Raw genomic sequence first — 25,000 nt, forward strand, 5'->3', positions numbered from 1 at the left:
GGTATGTGTGTGTATATATATATATATATATATATATATATATATATATATATATATATATATATATATATATATATATATATATATATATGTATGTATGTATATATATGTATATATATAATGTAGTAATGCTTCACCAAGTAGAAAAGCAGTCGATCAGCTACGAGAGTAGAAATAATCTTATAATAAACAAAAAATAAACGCAAATCTTGTAAATACAGTTACTCGGGATTTCCTTGTTGAAATGATAATTTATTCAACAAGTTTTCAAGCTGAAAACAAGACCGTCTCTTTTTTAAACATTATCTGCCAAACGGTTTTGTTTTCAGCTTGATAAATATCGGAATAAATTACTATTTCGGCCAAGAAACCCTGGGTATGTGTATTTACAAGGTTTTGCTGTTTATTATAAGGTTATACACACACACACACACACACACACACACACACACACACACACACACACACACACACACACACACACACATACAGCTTAGCACCAGTGACGTCGCAACCCATTTCTACGGTTATGTGAACTGGAGTAACGGGAAATAGTGTTTCGCTGAAGAACACAACACACAGGCCGATCCAGGAATCGAACTCACTACAATGTGGGTGTGAGCCCGACGTATGTGTGTCTTTGAGCTTGTGTTTCGTACCTCATACTCAGCGTTTGAAAACTGGTGTTGGTTTGTTTACCTCCCCGTCACTTATTGGTTCATCGAAAGAGGCTGTTAGAATAAGAGCCAGACTTAAAAATTAAGTACTTGAGGAGATTTGTTCGACTAAACCTTTCATGACGGGGACCCAACTTGGCTCTAGTCCACTGACTCGAAACAAATATGAACTAGAAGATAAACCTTCCTAAAGTTACTCCGTCTCTACCGTTTTGAGAAAAGACTAGATTATGCGAAGATAGTCATTGATATGCAAGAACAAAATACAAGACGCAATGGGTAAGATTGGAAACATTTGATCATGTCTGATCTATCATAGCTGACCTGAGACTAGTATGTAACAATGAGGATGATATGTGTACATATACGTATTATATATGTATCCAAAATAAAACTCCCCTTGTATCACATACCCTACGTTAAAACTCACACCGTTTCTTCTGCCTAAAAGTATAGAACAAAATAGCCTACTAGAGCTACTTTGTAGATATGAAAAAGAAAGTGTAAAATATTCGAAGGAGAGCAAAAATCTTTCACTGACAGACAATTGATAAATGGTAAAAAAAAAAATGGTGTCTAATCTATCAAAAGTGGTCAATGACTCAAAGAAACAATGTATTTTCTCTGGTGAGTCATCATTCACCCTTTTATTTTTCCGCTCCGAAGAGTTTGTGTCGGGAAACAATCCAAAGAAGCCTTCAGCCCAGATTGTTTATCCCTTACAGTGAAGCATGGAGTAGCTCTATGACGATTTGGACAATGATGCCTTGGAATCCTCTTAATCCTTTAGTTAACTCCTACGATTATCTGAGTAATTTGGCTGATCGTGTCTATGCTTTAGTACAAATATTGTTCCCTGATTATAACGCAATATTCTAGAACGATAATGTGCCTATTCACACAGCTTATGCTATTTAAAATTGGTATGAAGAGCAAAAACATGAAGTAGGACCGCTTGAATTGTCACCCCAATTACCAGATCTCAATATGATCGAAAGTTTATGGCGTATTTCGGAGTAACAAGCGAAGAACTGCTTCCCTCCGCCATAGTTACTGAAAGAGCTGAAGAATGGCTCATAATTCACCCAGCAACTGCTCAGAGCCTGTACGAGTCAATTCCTCGATGTATTAAAGCAGTGATTGAAGGTGGGCCAACCCCATATTAACTAATGGTTTCAAAATTTGGCTCGAGGTCAGTAATCTTAGGAGATGGGGGCAGGTTATTCATATCCACCCCAGGACTGGATTGGCTCTTATTTTATCGGCCTCGAAAGGATGAAAGCTAAGTCGACCTCGAATTTGAACTCAGAATGTAAAGACAGACGAAAGCCGCTAAGTATTTTACCCGGCGCGCAACCGATTCTGTCTACTCGCTGCCTTAAGCTACATATTAAATAATAAGATTTCCATTTAAGAAGGTGTCTCCATTATGCATGTTTGTATGCATGTGTATATATATATATATATATATATATATATATATATATATATATGTGTGTGTGTGTGTGTGTGTGTGTGTGTGTGTGTATATATATAAGCATACATACACACACAAAATATACATATTTAAATCAGTCTTAAATCATAGTCTTATAATGATTACCAGAGTAGGTAGCAGTCAATAATGATGCGACGCTGTAGCTTCAACTAGTTTGCCCGATCTCCTAGAAAAGGTAACCAAATTTCACCTTTAAATAAAAAAAAAAGGTTAGTTTCCTATCACTGTATTCTGTACGACACACAGTCGTACAGTGAGTTTTGAGGGAAAGACAGAAAATACCAGTTTATTCTTTAAATACAATCACACCGATGCATTTGCAATCCTTTCGTGGCAAAGTGTGCTGCCTGCGCAGATGATAAAGATGGAAATTGTTATATACAGTGCTCAGGTGCACTACAACTAAAAACAAAGAAAAACAGGCCATCAGGTGTAATGTTGACGGATTTCAGGAAGCATGGAAGTTTTGAAGGATGTTGAGTCTCGACAGCTGATGCTGGTAGTTTATTCCAAGCTTCAGCAATTCTGAGCGTGAAAAAATGTTTCCGGGAGTCATGGGCGCTGTGTTGTTTTTTTGATTTTATAAGCATGGCCGCGAATGTTTGTCATTTGGATCTCTGCTTTCAAACAATTTTAATACTACGCATACACTATACATTATAAAGATAGCTTACGCAAATAAAAAGAATGCTCTAGACTAAAACGCATGCATTGAGTAACATGCACAAGATACAAAATGAGAAATAAACTTGTAAGATTTACCGAGCAGAAAAGTAAAACCAGGGATTGGAGAAAGTCTTTTCACTCGGGCAAGTCAGAGATTATAAGGATATTATCATTAAGGCGGTGAGCTGGCTGAATTGTTAGAACACCGGACAAAATGCTTAGCGGCATTTCGTCCGTCTTTATATCCTGAATTATTATTAATTCGGCGAGCTGGTTGAATTGGTAGAACACCGGATAAACTGCCATTTCGTCCGTCTTTACGCTCTGAATTCAAATTCGGCCGAGGTCGGCTTTACCTTTCATCCATTCGGGGTCGATGAAATAAGTACCGGTTGTGCATTGTGGCTTGATAAGATTGATTAACTACCCTCCCCTAAACTATTTCGGCCGTATGTCCATAGTAGAAAAGATTATTACTAAGACTATAAAAAATAGAATTTAAAGAAATCCGGCTGCTATTTCGAGCAGGTCGAATGATCATTTAGAATAACACGTAAGCTACGAAGCTGCTCTGAACTGGTGAGGGAGGAGGTTACATATCTGATGTTTGTAAAGCTGTTATTCATTCATTAATTTTATAAAGCAAAATCGGGAAGAATGTCACGAAAGAGAGTGGGGTAAAGGACGGAAATGGGGAGTCAGAGCAGGAGGTAGGGTGAGGTTAAAATATATATATAAGTGGAGCTACAACTGACTGAATCAACTTGCAAATGACATTCCGTCACAGACAGTTGTGTACATAGTCTGAAAAAAACCACACAGGTTTGGCCTGTTTAGTTAGATGAGTGTATAGAAGGAAGTCTGTATATAAGTTCACATGCTGTGGAACAAGTTCGTATGCGCCCGTTTGCTGGGCGGAGAGGGGAAGATGGAGAGAAGAAAAGAAGATATTCTGACGTTTCGGAAACTGACTTTTCTTCTGTGAGCGAAAAGACCTGGTTTTCTCTCTACCTTTCTCTCTCCTCCCTTTTCTCCTCTCATTTCGCCCATCTCTCCTAATCTCTCCTATATCTCTCATCTCTCATTTCTCCCATCAAGCTCATCCCTCCCTCTCTCTCTCTCTCCCTCTCTTTCTTAAACTCTCTCTATCTCTCTGTTTATCTATCTTTTTATTTCTCATCTCTCTCTCTCTCTGTTTATCTATCTTTTTATTTCTCATCCCTCTCTCTATATTTTCATTTCTCCCATCTCTCCAATCTCTCTTATATCCCTCATCTCTCTCTTTTCCCCCATTTCTCTCATCCCTCTCTTTCTCTCATTCTCTCTGTTTCTTTCTCTCTCCTCTCTCCCTCTCTTTCTTTATCGCCCCCCTCTCTCTCTCTTACTTTCTCTCCCTCCTCTCTCTCTCTCTCTCGCTTACTTTCTCTCCCTCCTCTCTCTCACACACACACTGGAACAAGTAGTCAGTCCGGAACTGTTTAAGTATTCTCTTCCCCATGACATGCAAACTTATCCAAACTCTGCACTTAATATACGACCACTTTACTTGGGCACTTGTCGAAGTTGCTGGTGTTGTTATTTACCCCAATCCTGATCAGCCCTTTTCAAACTGAGAACCTTTCCATTGTATCGCGTCTTTTCATTGAGACACAGTAAACTTAAGACAACAGAATTTATATTCAAATATGCTGGACGATCGACCAACTTTTACTATAGCCAAGCTACAGAGCGCCGGTAATCGCAGCATGTTAGTGTGTAAACTTTACCACACAACCATCAGTAATCTTCGTTAGGATGGTTATGTATGTGGAACGGAGTCACCAGAAGTACCGAACCATATACATGTTGAACAGTACCCCCAACAAGGACGATACCAGAAACCTGATAGAATGCCAGCAACTAATTAAGGTTTAAATATTAATAATTCTTCGCCCTAGAGAGGAAACCTCCTTTGTTAACAATTAGACGCTGAAGAACCAAGTATCCTAGCAAATGCTGTTGTTATTGATGTGGCTGTTATTGAACGGAATTAGCAGAATTTGAAAGCGATGCTTTCTTGTGGCTTTTAGACATTCGAGGACGATAAAGTAAAGTGCTTGTCATGTACTGAACTTGGTTTAATTACATAAACTTTTTCCTTAAAATCAGGGCTTTATTCTTAAATTTTTTTTACATTTGCTTTAGTTACTCAAGTGTGACCATTGCTTTTTAGACAAGTTTAGTCTATTACATCGAATCCAGTACTTATTTTAAGCGTAGTACTTATATTATCATTGATCTGAACCACTATAATAAAAGAGATACAAACAAACTAGCACCGGTTGTCAACCTGTCGGGGACAGCACAAACACACACACACACACACTTAATGCGCACATTCTTTCTTCTTTAATCACAAGACCTGAAATTTGGTGGAAGAGGAGCAATGGATAAAGCCGCTAGTTACTACAGTGCAGACACCTAGAGATTCCGAGTTCAATCGAAGAGAAGGCAATAAGGTGAATCAAAAGATACACCTGAAGAAGGCTGGAGGGTACAATAGCCGAAGTGTAGTGAATGCAACAACCAAGATGAAAACATCAGTCCTACTAAAACATAGTTATTGTTGTTGTTGTTGTTGTTTTGCCTCAAGTCAACCTTGTTCAAGCTGAGCTATAATCAAAGGTGTTCAAAGCTTGATTCTCTCATTTCCAGACACAATTTATCACAGAGTATATTATCCAGGATGTGTGTGACTTGACGCAGATTTGGCTGTTCTTTCTAAAAAAATTCAACAACCTATAACCGTTCTCCTCTTCCATACTAAATATTTGTTAAATACGATTTTTAAGTCCTGAGTGAACTCTCAATGCAACAGACGTGTGTCAAAACAAGTTGAACCTCTTAAATCCGACATTCTATGGTCCGGTAACTCCTTTTTTTTTTTGATTTAGACTTTCTATTACACAAAACTACAAAGAGCCTTGTTTGGAAGCATTATTAGTTGTATTACTCCATAAGGCATCAATACATTTGTGCGTGTGCGTGTGCGTGTGAGTGTATGTGCGCGCGCGAAATGAACCGGCAATACCATGTTTATATAGAGGCTTTTCTCTTGGGGTTAGATTTCTGAGTTTAAGAGATTCAACCTGTATATGACATATATAAACTGCTCTATCGTTATCATAGTAGCATTTATGCTTCTTTTTTTTTTTTTTTCATGTTCATCTAATAAACTGGTTCCGTGTAATTTGTCGGTTCCAAGCACAAGCTTTATATAATTGTTTCAATTGGAAATGTGTAAAAGTTTAGACAGAGTAGGTGGGAAGAGCGAGAGATAGAATATATGAAAGGGATAACAACGTTATAGAAATGGACCGCAACTGACCAAAAGTGACAAAATAAGGAAACGAGAAAGGTGGGTGATATTTTGGAAGGTTGACATAAAATGAAGAGAGCGACAACGTGAGCTCAGAAGCAAAAAAAAAAAGAAATATTGCTAAATATTCGTACTTACTGGCCATTTAAGGTCTCCATTTCCTCTTCTAAATTTGCAATACGGGCTTTCAGATTTGCATTTTCATCGGTGGTTGTTAGCAGTTGTTTCTTGAGTTCGTCGATCTCAACCTGGTACATAGCCTTCATCGGCTCAATGTTAAAGTCGCGTTTTTGTTTTTTCAATGCATCTTTTAACGCCTTATTTTCAGTTTCAAGGAAACGAACCTTTTCGATGTAGTTGGCGAACCTTTCGTTCAAATCTTGCATCTCCTTTTTCTCCTTCTCCCTAGTGCATTTGATATCAGTGGCCCCTCTTTGAGAAAGCGAACTAACGACGCCGTCTTTGAAATGTAAGGGTCCGCCATACCCAAGTTGTCCTCCGGAACTTATTGTCCTAGATTTGCGAATTATTTTGGTAGATACAGCCGGATAGGAACTCCCTATCGATTTTCTGTAGGATGATTTTACACTATGACTCATTTTTGCTGTTTGTTGTTGTTCCTGTTATTAATGTTGCTGTTGTTTGAATAAACCCAGTGTAAGAAGTTCCCGGGTAAACTGCAATACCAACCGTACAGTCGATAGCAATCCAAACTGGAGTTTATCCTAAAAGCTGGAATGGAATGAAAAAGTCAACGACGTGTCTGATGCTGCCAGCAACTGCGGGAATCGCATCGTTGCTGGTCTCTCTTATATATATCCATCCCTCTCTCACCCTCACCCTCTTTCTCGAAATACATATATGCATACATCTATCCTTTACCTATATACATTTACACACACACACTCACACCATACCGCACCACACACAAACTGTGTGTGTTAGTGTGCGTGCGTGTCTGTGCCTGTGTGTACATGTAGAATTGTTGGAGTGAGAGTGGTCAAAAGAGAAAGATAAAGACCAAGAAAGAAAGAACGAGGTCGCAACAGAGAGAGGATTAGGCGAAGGCAAGAGGAGAGAAAGAAATATAGAGACGGCGTGGGAGGAAGGGAGAGAGGAAAGGACAAAGAGAATGAGCAAAGGAAAGCATGAGGGAAGATGAAGAAGTAGAAGAAAAAGAGGTTGAATGTTGATGAGTATTAGTGCATGTGTATGTGTATGTGTGTGTGTGTGAAGGGAAAGCGACATGGCATGAAAGACGGGACAATATGTGAGAATTTTCAAAAAAAACAAAATCACTTTGAGAAAAAAAGAAACATACATAGAGAAGTGAACTATAAATTTTCGACCATTCCTCCCACTTTTCTATTAATCTTCCCTCCCACCCTCTCTCTCACTCTCTCTCTCTCTCGCTTGCTTTGTATGTATATATATATATATTTATATGTATGTATGTATGTATGCTCACGCATACGCATACACCTACATATATGTTTGTGAGTATGTGTATGTGAGTGTGTGAGTGTGTGTGTTTGTGCGTGTGACACATTTTACAAGGATTTTCTAAGATAAAAGACACCTACACATACATACATACATATATATACATACATGCATGTATGCATGTATATAAGTAAGTTAATACATATATACACCCTAAGTAAATAATTACCTGAAATTTTGTTTGTTTTCTCGAAGTCACAGCGAGAGACACGCACAACACACGCATGCACACTCACAAATATACATATACACTCATACGCACATATGCAGACACACGTAGATAGATATATATATATATATATGCATGCATACATAAATATGCACATACACACGTACACACTTACACAGACACCCCTGTACGTAAGCACGCACTTCCACGAAAAGTTGACTGAGAGGATGACACGTATATCAAGTAAAATATCACCTCCTTACACAGATGCACACGTACACACACACACACACATACACACACACACACACACACACATACACACACACAGGTGCACACTCATATATCTGCGTGTATGTATGTACACGTGTGTGCACGAATGTGCATGTGTGTGTGTTCGTGTGTGTGTGTGTGTAGAAGCATTTTACATAAAAGAACATTATATATATATATATATATATATATATATATACTCATCTATACATACACACCGGGTTATATAGACAGAAAGAAACCCTTTAGAAATATATATAAAGTGATACACACTCACACACACACACACACACACATCCGAAAATTCTTGTACACTTACATAAAAACACACATATATATGTGTGTGTGTGTGTGTGTGTGTGCGTGTGTGTGTGTGTGTGTGTGTGTGTGTGTGTGTGTGTGTGTGTGTGTGTGTTTAAACCGTTAAAAAGGATTATTTTTTATTTATTTATTTATTTACTCTTCCGGCAACGTATATATGTGTGAATGTGTATGTGTGTATATGTCTGCATGTTTGTCTGTCTGTCTGTCTGTCTGTCGGTCTGTCTGTCTGTCTGTGGAGGGGCGGGGGGGGGGGGGGTACGCACGCATTAGAATGTATAAATGAGCAGAACACTCAGACCTACTACAATGACAATATTAATTTGTATAACGGGTTATAACGGGTCTTTCCTGAATCTTTTACCTTCATGTATACTTGTTAATTCACTCTTCTGTAACACTCACATTCGAATTAATAAATAGTTGTTAATGCTAATAATAATAATAATAATAATGATGATGATGATGATGATGATGATGATGGTTTCTTTTATTGGCCATACGAGTCCAAGACGGTTGGGGACAATACAAAGTTGAATACAAAAGAAAAGCAACAAAGACGCCGTGGAAGTATTTGCATCGAATTGAATGGGTGAGATCAACAAGAGCAATAACGATATTAATAATAAATAAATAGCAATAATTAGTTGTAACAGCAGAAGGTAACAATATGACAATTAGGAGTGATCCCTAAAACTGTGGTGGGGAGGCAATTATATAGAGTGATTCGCGGTACCCACAAACACAAGATCCTGGATTTCGCTGACAAATCAAAAAAAGCAATTAAATTCGTTCCCCTTCAGCTTTGGCAGCCAGCATCCAGCCGCATGATTAGTGCAGCTTCATTTAAACATTTAGCATTTATACCGGCCGTATTAGGCCCGAAATTCTACCTGTTGAATGTTTAAACTGGTCAGATCTAGCCTCTTACACCTACCCTACAATGTTATTCTAATTATAAACCATCATTTTATTGAAATCTCAAAGCTGTGAAATAATGCATGATTAATTCAAAACTGTGAATAAATAAGCATTACATTTGAAAAAGAAATATGAATGCTTATGGGTTAACCACACCGATTGATTTCTCTGGTCTCAGCTAGCTATTTTTAAAAGAGCAGCATACTCCTTTCTATCCTCCCCTTTCTCTTCAAGTGGGTTTTAAAGAAGTTAGTGAGGACTTGATCTGAGAGATTAAACACTATCTTCCGAAATTTCAATCCTGTTCAACTCACAACTACAGACACTATAGACGCCGCGCAAAAGACAACCGGAGGAAGAAAATGACACAGTCTTCTTCCCCAAAGGCAGGCGATAAGTCGATCTTTATAGTTATATCGGTTTTTAGGCGTCCGTGAAGCTCTTGCTAACAGCTGTTCGGCAAAAGCCTGCAAATCAGCAATGTACGGATGCTAATTAACTGCGTGCTTCTCAGGCACATCTCGAACAAATCCTCTGGCTAGCGGCTCCAACACAAACAAATCAACAGAGTGTATCCCAAATAGTCAAATATCTCTGAGGGCTTTGTTGGTTTAAAGACTTAGGGAAATTCTTCATAACTCCGATTTGAATGTTCTCATGTAAGAACTTCTCAGGCACTCAAAATCGCTCATGTTTCATCATTGTTCCTGTCTTCCTGTTACCCTCTACCGGGATGTGTGACTTGACTTTCTACCGTCAACATTGTTCCGCTGTGCAGTACAATAGCCACTTGGCAGCATGACAGATACAAAATGCCCACCCTCCGTCGCACTTCGGTCAAGATGAGCTTCGTTAAAGAAAATAATACCCATTCACCATCATCAACGTCCAGTATCCGACTACTACTACTAATGATAGTAGTAGTAGTAGTAGTAGTACTAGTAGTAGTGGTGGTGGTGGTGGTGGTGGTGGTGGTAGTAGTAGTAGTGGTGGTGGTGGTGGTGGTGGTAGTGGGCATGAAATTTTGGTGGAGGGGATAGTCGATTATATCGACCCAGTGTTTCACTGGTACTTATTGCATCAACCCCAAAAGGTTGAAAGGCAAAGTTGACCTTAGCGAATTTGAACTCATAACGTAGTGGCACACAAAATATTTAGCATTTCGCCCGGCGTGCTAACGATTCTGGCAACCAGCCGTCATAACAATAATCCTTCCGACTAAAGGCACAAAACCCGAAATTTGATGGGAGGAGATTTGTCAATTACATCGACTCCAGTGTTTCACTGTTATTCATTTTATCGACCCCGTAAGGATGACAGAAAAGTCAAGTTCGGCGGAATTTGAACTCAGAAAATAAAGACGGACGAAATGCTGCTAAGCATCTTGCCTGACGCGCTAACGATTCTGCCAACTCGCCGTCTTGGTTTCAAATTTTGGCTCCAAGGCCGGTGGTTTTAAAATAGGTCAGTTGATGCCATCGACCTCATTACTTGACTGCTCTGTTTTATCGACTCTGATACGACGAAGGGTAAAGTTAACATCAGCGGAATTTGAAATCAGAACATAAAGACCCGGAAGAAACACCGCAAAATAGTTTGTTCGACGCTCTAACGATTCTGCCAATCTAGCATCCTTGATTTCTAAAATAGGCAAAGGCCACATAGTTTACGAGAGGTGGTAAGGATAGAGTTGAATATAAAGGACCTATTTTTTTTTATTTCATCAGACCCCGGAAAGATAAAAGGTGAAGTCGACACCAACGGCATTTGAACACAGAACGTAAGAGGATGTGGCTAAATATCACATGATATTTAGTTTGACGATCTGGCGATGGTGTCAATGTATTGCCCTTTAAAAACGATGTTTTCTAGCATAAGGTCAAGGCCACATATTTTGGTGGAAGGAGCAGCCTATAAATTATACAGACCGCCATTAATTGTCTACTACTTTGAATTCTCGTCCTCCGTCGGATAAAAAGCAAAGCCAACCTCAGTGCAATATGAAGTCAGAACACGAAGGGGATGTAAAATTCACGAAATACTGCAAAGGGTTTAATCCAGCACCCTTTATACACAATTACAAATACACATATAAATACATACACACACATATATATGTATGTGTGTGTGTGTGTGTGTGTGTATAATACATAGGAGTGGCTGTGTGGTAAGTAGCTTGCTTACCAACCACATGGTTCCGGGTTCAGTCCCACTGCGTGGCACCTTGGGCAAGTGTCTTCTACTATAGCCTCGGGCTGACCAAAGCCTTGTGAGTAGATTTGGTAGACGGAAACTGAAAGAAGCCCGTCGTATATATGTATATATATATGTGTGTGTGTTTGTGCGTCTGTGTTTCCCCACCACCACCACCATCGCTTGACAACCGGTGCTGGTGTGTTTATGTCCCCGTAACTTAGCGGTTCGGCAAAAAGAGACCGATAGAATAAGTACTAGGCTTACAAAGAATAAGTCCTGGGGGCGATTTTCTCGACTAAAGGCGGTGCTCCAGCATGGCCACAGTCAAATCACTGAAACAAGTAAAAGAGATATATACATATATATACATACATATATATATATATATATACATATATATATATACATATATATATATATATATACATATATATATATATATATATATATATATATATATATATATATATATATATATATATATATATATATATATATATATATATATATATATATATATATATATATATATATATATATATATATATATATATATATATATATATATATATATATATATAATGATAATAATATTAGGGATAAAATCCAAATTTACAGGTAAAAACTCAGTTAAATTCAATTTATTGAAAATTAAATTTCACAGTATATAATATATAAATATATAATTTAGAGAAAAGAACCAAAGTTCATGAATTCATATTTTATGATTTTTACTTTGTATTTTATCATACTTATTTATCGCGTATTTACTTATTAATTTTTTCTATATGTGACTGTGAATTTTCATGGATGAGTTCATGAACTTTGGTTCTTTTCTCTAAATTATATATATATATAAAGGTGTAGTTTGAAGTTTACTTCCTAAGCAAATGGTTCCGGATTCATTTCTTATGCGTGGCACCTTGGACAAATGTCTTCTACAATAGCCGCGGACTGACTAAAGTCTAGTGACTAGGATTTGCACGACGGGAACAAAAAGAAGCCCGTCGTGTGTATGTATAAATAAGGGTGTGTGCGTGTGTAATTTCGCGCATGTGCATTGTTAGTTTTTTTTATTTTGTCTCGAATACACAGTATAGTAGGGTTAGTTGGGCACCGTCTGTGAGAAAAACAGCACCATGACGCAATTCACTCTGCCAAACATTTTGAAGCAATGTGTTGTTCTGCTTGGCATTCGTGCCGGAAGCTACAATACGAGCATTTCAGAGTGTTTGGATGTCATTCTGAGTACAGTGCAGAGGATTCAGGAAGAGTTGGATGAATCTAATGGTGATTACGAATGTACGGCAACTCGGAAAACTCAGTCTGGTCGTTCTGCTAGGAAAGGAAATCCTGAATTTGTTGGTGAGATCCGGGCCATGATTGACAACGATCCCCCTACGTCAATCAGGTCCATCACTAGGGACATGGCAGTGTGAGTTTCTTTATCAGACAGGAAGTGCATGAAGACATTCAATATTCCTCATACAATAATAATAATAATAATAATAATAATAATAATAATAATAATAATAATAATAATAATAATAATAATATCCGGAATGAATCCATGAACAGAAACATACAGTACAAACGTTTGAATAATATATATATATATATATATATATATATATATATATATATATATATATATATATATATATATAATATATATATATATGAGTGCGTGTGTCTTTTTAAAGAGTATCAAAGTTTTTCTTCGCAGAATTTAAGTCGGTCACTAACAAATTGACAAGTCCTCTTTGCTTGAATCAAGATGTTTGCAGGCTTTATTTGTATGTTTGGTTTTGAGTGTGCGTATATGTGTGTGCGCGTGTATATATGTGTGTGTGTGTATGTATGTCTCTGTGTGTGTCTTTGAACTAGTTTGTATAAAAATGTAACGTTCCTAATCAATACCAGAGAGGAGTTTCTCACCAGCACTAATTACCTGCATTTAGTATTAATGACATAAGGTGATCGAAGCACCGAGAGAGAGAGTGGGGGGGGGGAGATATACAGAGAAAGAGAGGATACAGAGCGAGTCAGAAAGAGTGAGAGAGAGTGAGTGAGAAGGCATCAACATGAATACTAGACCTACTCAAAATAGGGGCGAAACACTCTACGATCCTTAATGTGCAAGGAATCAATTCTATTACTTATAAATTGGTCGGCCCGAAGCTATAGAAGAAGACACTTGCCCAAGGTGCCACACAGTGGGATTGAACCTGGAATCATGTGGGTGGGAAGCAAGCTTCTTACCACTGAGAGATAGATATACAAACACGCACACAAATGCACAAATGCAACTACATAGATACTCATGCTATATAATTCGAAATAAATGAATATATGAAAATGAATTGGCGTGAAAAAAAGGAATGGGATCGATTCATTCGACTAAACATTCTGCAAGGCGGTGCCCCAGCATGGCCGCAGTCTAATGACTAAAACAAATAAACGATAAAAGATACAGAAAGATAAACGATATAATCGAAAAATATGTGTAATAGACATTAATTATATATATATATACATATTACATACGTATATGTATATTTATACATATTTATATGAATATATTTATATATATATATATATATATATATATATATATATATATATATATATATTACATAGATATATTTATATATGTATAAATATATATATATATATATATATATATATATATATATATATATATATATATATATATATATATATATATATATAATACATATATATTTTTATATATATTACATATATGATATATATATATATATATATATATATATATATATATATGTACATACATATATACAATATATAAGTGTGTGTCAGTGTGTGCCTGCGCTAATATTTCTGTGACAATTTCCATATTTAAATCTATCTGCAATTATCAGAATTGTGCATAAAACTAGGAAAGTCTATGTGGTGTATGTCTGTACATGTGGTGTATTCGAATGTTAGCGGGTGTGTCTGTCTGTATACATATACATGCATAAGTGTGTGTGTGCGTGAGAGAGAGAGAGAGAGATAAAGGGGGAGGGAGAAGAAGACAGAAAGAGAGAGAGGAAATATTTTGTATTTGTGTACATGCTTGTGGGTGATTGTGCAAATATATATATACATGTAGGAGAATACCTGTAAATGTATATATGTTGTACACAAGACAAACTTAGCCGTCTTTCTGTCCAACTGTGCATTGTAAAGAAAAAAAAAATTAAACAAAACACTAAACGTATAGTTGAAGATAATGTTCACCGCTCGCAGGCATAATTGCGTCTATATCGTTACATTCACCATTACAGATGTACGTAAATGTATATATGTGGACAGGGACTCGTATGTATATACATACACACATATATATATATATATATATATATATATAGATATATATATATATATATATATAAACATACATTATGCATACATACATGAACATATACACAAGTATACACATGTGAGTGCGTGTATGTGCACATTCATCTTCTGCATAAACACACGCACTTATACACATGTATGCATATATATATATATATATATATATATACATATACATATACATACATAATGCATGCACACATGCACATATACATACATATATATATATATATATATATATATACACATACATATATATATGCACATATACATTATGCATACACACATGCACTTATACACCATGTATACATATATATACATGCGTATATATATGTGTGTGTGTGTGTGTGTGTGTGTAATGTCTATCTGATTAGAAGGCGCTGGGTGTGTGGGAGAAAGAAAATCGGTGAGCAAGATATATGTATGCAATTGTATGTGTGTGAGTGTGCCATACGACCATATCTTACATACGTACACAAATAGACCCAAACACACACACACTCCCTGAGGCGCTGAGGTACACATCCCTACGCAAATTTATGTGTGCTGTCTTCATGAGCTATTCACCTTTGGCCGTTAAGTAAACGTTTGTAAGATCTTGCTTGTGATACTTTTAGCTTGCGTGTATGAGTTTACGGATGTGTCCGTGTTTGTGTTGATGGTGTGTGTGTGTGTGTGTGTGTGTGTGTGTGTGTGTGTGTGTGTGTGTGTGTGTGTGTGTGTGTGTGTGTGTGTGTGTTTGAATTTATGTCCCTTTCAGAATTTGTCTATGTGTGCGACAGTGGATTTACCTTAATAGGATGTGAGAACCGGATGACGTCACCAGCTGAAAAGAAATACGTAGAGTGGATAAACCAGACTCTCTGGCGAATGTGAAAAAATATGGGATGTACACAGGAGCTTCAAAAAAATGACTTACAAGACTGCGTTGCTATTTTGTATGCGTGGGCTGTATATATATATATATGTATATATATATATACATGCATTTATATTATATATATATATATATATATATATATATATATGAAATTTATATAAAGGCATTACTATATAATAATGCCTCACGCTTAGAGGGACTAAATAAGTCAAAACTACCAAAAAATAAGCAACATATTTACCGAAAGCGAGGAAATATGTTGCTTATTTTTTGGTAGTTTTGACTTATTTAGTCCCTCTAAGCGTTAGGCATTATTATATAGTTAATGCCCTTATATAAATTATATATATTTAAAGAAAAAAACGATGGGTTTTTTTCCTTATGGGTTTTTTCCCGCTGACTACTTGATAAATTCTTATAAAGATTTTATCCTATATTATATTATATAGATAGATAGATAGATAGATAGATAGATAGATAGATAGATAGATAGATAGATAGATAGATAGATACCTGCATGTATATCATACATATATATATACATCACATGCATGTATATTATATATATACATGCATGTATATTATATATATGTATGTATATTCTATATATATATATATATATATATATATATATATAGAGAGAGAGAGAGAGAGAGAGAGAGAGAGGAGAGAGAGAAGAGAGAGGATAAAGAGAAGAGAGAGGAGAGGATTATTTAATGTCTTGCGTATTTTTATCTTAGACCTCAGGCTATATAATTTCAATAAGATTTGGCTGCTATTTGTAGCAAATCAAGAAGACCACGCAGATGCTACGTTGCTGGCTCGTTGTTGGTTAGAGTTCAATTGAGAGGTGTTTTAAAATGTGACATAATATTATCTGTCTCATCATTATAACAAAATGTTGAACAGAATTGTCACAAGGTTCCCAGATTTTCTAGAGTATGTATCTCATATCATCATGAAATCGTAATCCTTGTTTATGACATCCTGGGCGGTGCTGCACACTGGAAACCGAATTTTGTGCTAACAAAAGGTCAAACTGACAATGTTAATAATGGAGAAAGGATACACACTCACGCACACTAAAACACAATGCACATCAAAATGCAACGTACACGCACACACCATGCATACCCACAAATACATACATAGATATAGGCACGTACGTACGTACATATATATATATATATATATATATATATATATATATATATATATATATATATATACACACACACACATTCATACATACATCATACATCTATACTAACAAATACATACACATGTATTGTATGTAAAAAGATATAAATACACAATGTTGTCTGTTCAATTTGCTCTCTAATTTCCGGAAATCGTTATTTTAGCAGTATGTCATGAAGTTGAGTTTCATTGGAAATTTCAATTGGGTGTCAAAGCCAGAGTGTCGGCTCTAAACAACAGTCATAAATCTAAATGTTACCCACCGATTTTTTGTATCATCGTTTCATTTGGGGTCATTTATGATTACTTCTTGAAATTTTGCTCTCGCTCTGTGTTAGCAGAGTATTTTAAAGGCGTTGATTATGTAAGATACTACCGCATTGCGAAAGATGGTACGGAAACATTTGTAATTTATAATTAAAGATGTGTTTGAGAATTTTATGTCTTCTTTTCATTGCTGTGTGTGTATATGTGTGTGTGTGTGTGTGTATAGACGCAGGGTTGTCTGTGTGGTAAATAGCTTGCTTACCAACCGCATGGTTCCGGGTTCAGTCCAACTGCGTGGCACCTTGGACAAGTGTCTTCTATATACATGTATGTAATACTTTAATACACTTCCTCATTCCCTTTAATTGTCTATGTCATTTCTATTCTGTGTAAGTTGGCCCTTATGATATCTATACAGTTATACATTGTTTGTATTTCCTGTATTTAATATGCTTTATATATTGATCTGTCTAACTTCTGTGTACGAATGGGTTTGGTGATAAAAACAAGAATATAGAACGCAATATATATATATATATATATATATATATATATATATATATGCATACATATATGTGTGTGTGTGTGTGTGTGTGTGTGTGTGTGTGTGTGTGTGTGTGTGTGTGTGTGTATATACATATATACGCACGTATAATTTCAGCGTGGAAGGTGTTTAAAAGCCATTTAAAAACACACAAAAACCGTTAGATTCACTTCAACATTTAAATTTAATTTGTCAAAATATTTTCGTCGCTTCGAAACCGCGACCTGTTCGCTGACAAAATTCCATGCAGCTCGGAATGTTGTCAGTGAACAGGTCGCGGTTTCGAAGCGACGAAAATATTTTGACAAATTAAATTTAAATGTTGAAGTGAATCTAACGGTTTTTGTGTGTTTTTAAATGGCTTATAAACACCTTCCACGCTGAAATTATACGTGTGTATGTATATATATATATAGAGAGAGAGAGACAAAGTGAAGCAGAGAGAGTTTTAGCAGACAGTCTTTTTCGTCATGTATGCTACAATTACAAACAAGTTTAACAAATTACCAGTCAGCTGCTTTTTTATTTTTTCAACACTGTCTTTCCATCGGTCAAAAAATTTTCTTTTATATTTTCGTTTTCTTTGGCTTTTTTATTGTTTGTAAAATTTCTCTGACGTTAACGTCTGTTAAATCTCTTCCAAACTTACCTTGATTCGTATGCGGTTGTATATGTAAACACAGAAGCTCACACACACACACACACATTATCATGCACACATTTTCAGATACCTTGCAAATTGTCATAGGTCTTTGAATGGCAGCAATAGCAGAAAGGGCCTTATCTGAGGCCACTGAGAAATATTTTCGTAAGTTGTGCTGCCTTGAATTCGCCCTTGAGTTGTCAGTGCTACGAAGGGATCAGCAATCCAATCGGAATCATGATCTAAACAGCAAAAGAACCTCCACAATGTTAAAACTTAGTTTTCTACGGTCACATCTATCATAAAATTGCATTTATTTTTATATATCAGGAAAATTAATAAAAGCGACAAACTGGCAAAAACGTTAGCACGTCAAATAAAATGTTTGGCAATATTTCTTCCGGTTTTCTGCATCCTGAGTTCAAATTCTGCTAAGGTCGACTCTGCCTTTCTTTCTTTTAGGATTGATACATAAGCACCAGTTGAGCAATGAGGTCGATATAATCAACAGGACCCACTCCTAAAATTACTAACCTTGAGCCAAAATTTGAAGCCATTTAATTTCGATATTTACAAGATTGCTTAGAATATTCTACTTAAACAACCTTGGAATACACAGATTTATAGATTGTCGCAAATAGCCACTCGATCGAATAAAGTTAAAGTTAACTTTATTCGATCGAGTAGATTGCAAGATCCAGTCCCAAGTAAAATCAGACATTTCAAAAAAATTTAACATAAATTCATAGTCTCTTTAAGAAAAAAAACCTTTATTCAAAATATGCGCCTAAACAATCGCATCGCCCATATTCGGTGCTTTGTTGTGGTAGCGTATAAGTTGAGAAAAGTTAAGGTGAGATAACCGCAAGAAATTACAATCACGAAGCATGTGATTCATAGTGTCGGTGTCCAATCGATCGGAGGGTCACTCATTTACAATCGAGTGAAGAGGAGCAACGTGAAATAAATGTTTTGCTCAAGAGTACAACGTAGTGCCCGGTCTGGGAATCGAAATCACGATCGCAAAATCGTGAATGTAACGCCCTAACCACTAATTGAAGCATTAGTAAAAGATAGAATAATAAGAGTAGAAATTAATATTATTAAATAATATTAATTTCAACCAGTGGTCAGCATAATTAAAAAACGGCCGAGGACCGTGAATTATATTTAGATATAAACAAGAGGAGAGACCACTAAGTGGCTCCCTTGTATGCTGAAAATAGGCATCAAACATAGATTTCGTGGTAGGGAAGTTTGACGTCTATTTTTAGCATATAAGGGATCCACTTAGTGGTCTTTCCTCTTGTTTATATCTAAATATATTACAGAATTATGAACAGAATTTCAAGTCGAAAGTAAGAAATCTATCGCATCACTGGAGAACGATATTCACATCTCGATGTCCTAACACTGACATTACGATGGACTATTCCTCTGAAGTTATTTTACTAGTGAACTTCTTTGAATTTTCCATCAATTGCGGAATTCATAGCAATATTTTACGGGCAAATCTGCCTGCTTAATTTTAATAAAATACTATGCTACCCGTGACCCGCTCGGTCAGGTTATAAAAATATTGAAGCTGGTTTCAACATTCCATTAAAATGAAAGTTAATTTTATGATGATTTAGTTAAATATCTCAGTTTGTTCGTGTCATCATAGGTCTGGTTTACAAGTTCATTTTTAAGGTTTTATTGATTATTTACAGCATCTAATAGAAATAGAACTTCCGAGATAAACTTGAACTCAAGTAACAACATTTATCTATGGAATATGTGCATACTTCTACAAAAATGCGAAAAGAATCATTATATAACGTAAACATAGAATTAATGGAAAAAATTTTCACAGTATTATATATTCCCATTTCAGGGTTATGTTACTTTCGGAGTATTTTCCCATTTTGCGCCGTTTTGGCTATTGATGAAGGTACCTAGAAGAATCGCGTATTTCGGGTAACCGTGGTCCGATTGACGCGAAACTTACTTTATTCCGTTTGTATTCACAGTTCAATGGTATCTTACTTTCAGAGTATTTCCCCATTATGCGCTGGTTTGGCTGCATTAAATTACAGGCAGGCAAGCATAGTTAAGCATAGTTAAGCAAAGCATAGTTAAGTTAAGCAAAGCACAGTTATGTTAAGTTAAGCAAAGTGCAGCTATGTTAAGTTAAGCAAGCCCGTGGCTTTGTGGTTAGAGTATTCGGCTCACGATCGTGAGATCCAATCCTGACGACATTTATGTCCTTGAGCATATAGATTAAATGTTGTTTTGGTTATTATTAATTATATAAATGATTATATAAATATCATTAATAATAATTAATCTTAAATAACTTTAAATTAATTGTTTTTGATTATAAAATAAATTTATTAAATTTTATGATGTAATTAATAGTGGTTAAATTTATTGTTTTGGTGTTTTTAAAAGATATTTAATATTTAAATATATAGTTTTTTAGATTATTGAGTTATAATAGTTGTGTAGTATATATATAATAATTGTATAGAGACACTTTATTTCGCGTTGCTCCAGTCCACTCAGCTGATAAAAATACGTTGTGCATGTAATACAAGACCAGCCTTATCACATTCTGTGTCACGCTCAATCTCCCTGAGAACTAATTTAAGGGTACGCATATTTGTGGATTGCTCAACTACTTGCACGTTAATTTCACGAGAAGACTCATCCATTGATCCGTTCAACTGGAATTCTCATCATAGTAACTGACGGAGTACCAGTTTTAATTATGACAGTGAAGCAGTAGAATCAAATAAAACTCCTCTGATTGTTTTCGTTAGAAAATAGTGAGTAGAAAATTTGCGAAATGCCAAAAACTGTACAACAATGAAGAAGAGAAGCGTAAACTTTAGAGCAGACATTTCGTCGGGGAGAAATGAATTCTTCGCGAAACGTTAGATTTCTTTTCATTCTCACAGCAAAATAATTTATTCCACTTTAAATTATAGATTTATTCGATATTTCTAAAGAAACCGGTTTACGAATGAACATAAAGAAAATCAAACGCTTTAAACGAATCGTAATTAAAATTGGAATATAAAAGAAATTATCATAAGTAATCAGATTAATTGCTTCTAAGATAGACAGAGGGCTACAAATTTGGGGGAGATGATTCATGATTCTCACCACAGACATGAACATCAAATATACATTTACTGACATACTTATTTACACAGACACACAAACCAAAAAGAAAACGTCTATGTGGACGCTAGACTTACTTTTTAAAAAAGCAGTCAAATGGCCTTCAAGTTACCGTCTTCGGGAAGAAAAGATACACGGGATAATATAGTTCAAAACACATTGAAGACACAGCTAGGTATATTGTCTTGCGCTCTAACAATTTAGCTTTCCATTGTCCTCAACTGGTACTTTGTTTATCGACCCTCAAAAGATTAAAGGCAAAGTTGACGTTGCTAGGGTTTGAACTTATTGTGTACAGAGTAAGAACAGAAACCGCACGGCATTTTAACCTACGCAGTAACGACTCTTCCAATTTTTTTGGTGTGCCTGCATACATCTATATATGCACACATATATACTAAACACTAAGACAAACATATAAAGTCCTACACAAATGCATAATTACGCTGACACTAAAAGATCAGATACAAGCATATACTCATTTAAAGGTGCACACACACACACTCTCTCTCTCTCTCTCTTTCTCTCTCTCTCTCTCTCTCTCTCTCTCTCTCTCTCTCCCGCTCTCTCTCTCACATATAGATATATACACACACATACACATATTCTACTTCTCTCACATACGTACATGCACACACACATACGTTTCGTTATCTACATCCTCTTCCGTTTCCCTAGGGGATAGTTCACACCGCGACAATGCTAGTAGCAGCTTCATTAAATCCAGAATTACTTCCGACAAGATCAGTATGACTTTTGACTTTGAGAAAAAAAAAGACAAATACTGAAATATATATTTTCCTTAAAACTCTTCCAACACGTTAAGGCTCTCTATACAGCGTTTAGTAATTCAGAAAAGTAGGCAAAGGTTATATTTGATCTCAAAGTCTGTCCAACTAAATTATGGAGGAGGCGCTTAAGCACTCAACTCCCAAGACCATCGCAGCAAAAGTCGGTGGCGAAAATGGATGGAGAATGATAGCTAGCAAGTATTTCTAGTTCTTGATAGTGTTCCTTTTATTATCCATTCTTCAAAGTTGGTGAGCTGTCAGAACGGTTAACATGTCGGTCTAAATGCTTAGAAGCATTTCTTCGCGCTGCTTAGGTGCTCAAATTCCGTTGAGGTCAATTGTGCCTTTCATCCTTTCAGGGTCGATAAATAAGTATAAGTCAAGCATTGGGGGCCGGTGTAATCGACTAGCCCCCTCCCATAAAATTTCAGGCCTTGTACTTAGAGTAGAAAGAATTATTATTATTCTACCGAAGTCAGTTTTGCCTTTCATCATTTCAGTATCAGCAGTAGAGGTGACTGCAATACTATCAGAGCCCCAGAGATGAAGACCATGTCTTTCACTATCACTGTTGCTGGAAATAGCCAGAGAGGGGGAAATGAAATCGCTTCGTCCTATATGCTACTAATACCAAGAGCCGAGGACGATTGAGATTTCGAAAGGCTTCGTTCTCCAACAGATGACTAGCCAGATGCCACGAATAGCAGTAATATCCATAGAGTGGATAACGGTGAGAAACTGTCAAAAACAAGAAGGAAAAGAATAACCAAAGAAAAAGGCAAGTAAAAAGTAAGTTGGGAACCCCAAGAGAAGTTCCGAAACTCATGGAATGTCTGAGCCTTACAGGTTTCGAATTCAGGTTGCGAAAATTTCAATTGACAAGCTGAATGTAGTGTAAAACGACAGAGGAAACATTATGCTGATTGAAGAGATGGAGAAAGATTATATCCAACACAGACTTCGCGGACTGTTGGGAGAAAACAACAGAACAAATCTATATACAGCTGATGGTCCCTTCTACCCCCATGATGTAGTAAACATCAAGGTCCAACCAAACACGGAAGTGCTCTAGGGCATATTTTGGGAGAGTTCGTTTGCAGAAGGTTGTCAATGTAGAAGATAGTCAGAGTCACCGGCGTGCCTTAATCTCACACAGGTAACGGTCTCTTGACCCCGTGTGTAAGAATTTTTCACCACCTTTGGTATATTGTTTTAAAGCCTGCCCCATATTCCGTTCAATATGATAAATACACACCCATACATACACACACACACACGTCCAAACATATACATACATGTAAGTGTGTAAACGTGTGTATGTGTGTGTAAAAGTGCGTGTGCTTAGATTCATCCCTATAGATTTTGGCAATCCGTTTGCATGACACATTTTTTGTTTTAGCGATTTGGCCTTTTGCGGCCAATACAGAAACGATGTGTCAAAATTAGTAGGGGGCAAACAGAAGTACTTCCGATATTTTAGTTCAGATATTTTGTCACGTCAGGTTCTCAATTGAAATTGCACCCAGCTCTACTTTGACTGACAGTGATTATGATAACGATGATGACGATAATGACGATGATGACGTCATGTGTGTCTTTGTGTGCGTGCGTATTTTATGAGTATACGTGTGTGTATGTGTGAGTCTGCCTGCGTGCCAGAAAAGATTATTATAAAGCTCATCATCATTATTTGGTATAAATTCTAAAGAGGGAAATGTGACATTTGCTCTTGTCAGCCAATACAGAGTGATGTTGAATTATTTACATATATACTTTTCAACAATATATATATATATATATATATATATATATATATATATATATATATATATATATATATATATATATATATATATATATATATATATATATATATATATATATATATATATATATATATATATATATATATATATATATATATATATATATATATATATATATATATATATATATATATAGGCGCAGGAGTGGCTATGTGGCAAGTAGTCGCTTGCTTACCAACCACATGGTTCCGGGTTCAGTCCCACTGCGTGGCATCTTGGGCAAATGTCTTCTACTATAGCCTCGGGCCGACCAAAGCCTTGTGAGTGGATTTGGTAGACAGAAACTGAAAGAAGCTCGTCGTATATATGTATATATATATATATATGTGTGTGTATGTTTGTGTGTCTGTGTTTGTCCCCCTAGTTTTGCTTGACAACCGATGCTGGTGTGTTTATGTCCCCGTCACTTAGCGGTTCGGCAAAAAAGTTCAATACAGTAAGTACAGTGTCTGAAATAAGTAAAAAGATAAGAAAAAAGATGTATGCATACACTCATAGATAGATAGATAGATATATAGATAGATAGATAGATAGATAGATAGATAGATAGATAGATAGATAGATAGATAAACAGGCAGCCAGATAGACAAGCTGATTGATTGATTGAGTGAGTGAGTGAATGATTACAGGTAACCGAAGCTATATTGGTTACGCTAGTGATTAATGCTTGACCGTCAACCTTATGCTGTAATCTAAATTTTGTTAGGTGCGC

The 25,000-nt window shown here is 36.1% G+C and overlaps 1 protein-coding gene across 1 annotated transcript in view; it reads right to left on the minus strand.

The window, feature by feature from the left end:
- The window catches only part of LOC106873798 (70 kDa neurofilament protein), a 21,895-nt gene extending 14,913 nt beyond the window's left edge, over positions 1 to 6,982 (minus strand). Inside the window, exon 1 of the mRNA XM_089339448.1 lies at positions 6,338 to 6,982. Coding sequence (XP_089195574.1) covers positions 6,338 to 6,798 — 461 coding nt within the window. The 5' untranslated portion in view covers positions 6,799 to 6,982. The remainder of the gene's footprint in view (positions 1 to 6,337) is intronic.
- Positions 6,983 to 25,000: the final 18,018 nt, after the last annotated feature.

This window comes from Octopus bimaculoides, chromosome 21 (genome assembly GCF_046866305.1).
Source record: "Octopus bimaculoides isolate indiv1 chromosome 21, ASM4686630v1, whole genome shotgun sequence".
In the NCBI taxonomy this organism is placed as follows: domain Eukaryota; kingdom Metazoa; phylum Mollusca; class Cephalopoda; order Octopoda; family Octopodidae; genus Octopus; species Octopus bimaculoides.